The following is a 986-nucleotide window of genomic DNA, read 5'->3' as shown; positions in this document are numbered from 1 at the left end:
GCCTCCCGTCCCCCTGTCCCTCCTGTCCCCCCATCCCTCCCACCTACCCCTCCCTGTCCAGCTCAGGCCCTGCATTGCAGCCTCCTGCGCCCGACTCTCCCTCCTGGCAGCTGGCCTGCCCTGCACGGCTCCTTTGAGATGTCGCTCACCTCCCCAGGCCGCCCTCCAGGCTCCCCCCCACCCCTGGGTCCCCCCGGCTGGGAGCCTGGGCGCCCCCCCGGGCACCGTTCCCCCGGCCGGCTCTGATGCCGTCTCTCCTCGCAGTGACTACGGCTTCGAGCGCACGCCCTCCCTGGAGTCTGCAGCTGACAAGTGCTCCGCCAACTTCTGGTTCAACCCCTTGTCACCTCCCGAGGACTGCGCCCTGGGCCAGACCTACACCAGCAGCCTGGGGTGAGCGGCCATGGTCCGCCTCTGCCCTGCGCGCTCCCAGTCCAGACAGCCGCTCTGAGTGCAGCGTCCGTGGGGAGAGGCTGGGCCGCGCCTGCGCGGGGCCCTGCATCCTGCAGGTCGGTGCGTCAGGCCTGGGGGGGGATCGATTGCTGCCTGGAGCCGGCTCTGGGTGAAGCCCTTCTCAGCTCAAGGCCTGACCCCTAGACTGCCCCCCCCAGGCAGCTGGGAGACTGGGAGACAGGGTCAGGTGGGCGAGTTGATGGATCCGGGGACACAGTCCAGCTCCCCCAAGGTCACACAGAGATGGAACTCGGGGCCTCGCGGTCCAGGGCAAGGCCAGGGTTGGAGCTCGGCTGATGTAGGCACCGCCCTCCCTGGGACACCGCGAGACCACAGCGGTCAGCAGGGCCTCGCCTCGCCCCCCGGGCCACAGTAACAAGGGCTGGCGCACTGTCCCCCGTGGCATGCTGCCCTCCGGGGCCTCGTGTTCTGGGCTGGAGAATGGGTGGCGGGTCCATGGAGCCTTGGTGCTCAGAGCCACCGGCCCCCGGTGTGACGCCCCCCGCCCCCGCCCCGCCCGCCCAGGTACCGGA

The 986-nt window shown here is 70.9% G+C and overlaps 1 protein-coding gene across 1 annotated transcript in view; it reads left to right on the top strand.

The window, feature by feature from the left end:
• The window catches only part of Sorcs2 (sortilin-related VPS10 domain containing receptor 2), a 150,077-nt gene that overhangs the window by 131,882 nt on the left and 17,209 nt on the right, over positions 1-986 (top strand). The window contains exon 23 of the mRNA XM_013023893.1: positions 265-393. Coding sequence (XP_012879347.1) covers positions 265-393 — 129 coding nt within the window. The remainder of the gene's footprint in view (positions 1-264; positions 394-986) is intronic.

The sequence above is a fragment of the Dipodomys ordii genome, unplaced genomic scaffold, assembly GCF_000151885.1.
Source record: "Dipodomys ordii isolate 6190 unplaced genomic scaffold, Dord_2.0 Scaffold71, whole genome shotgun sequence".
Classification (NCBI taxonomy): domain Eukaryota; kingdom Metazoa; phylum Chordata; class Mammalia; order Rodentia; family Heteromyidae; genus Dipodomys; species Dipodomys ordii.
This window is presented reverse-complemented; position numbering and strand designations above follow the sequence as displayed.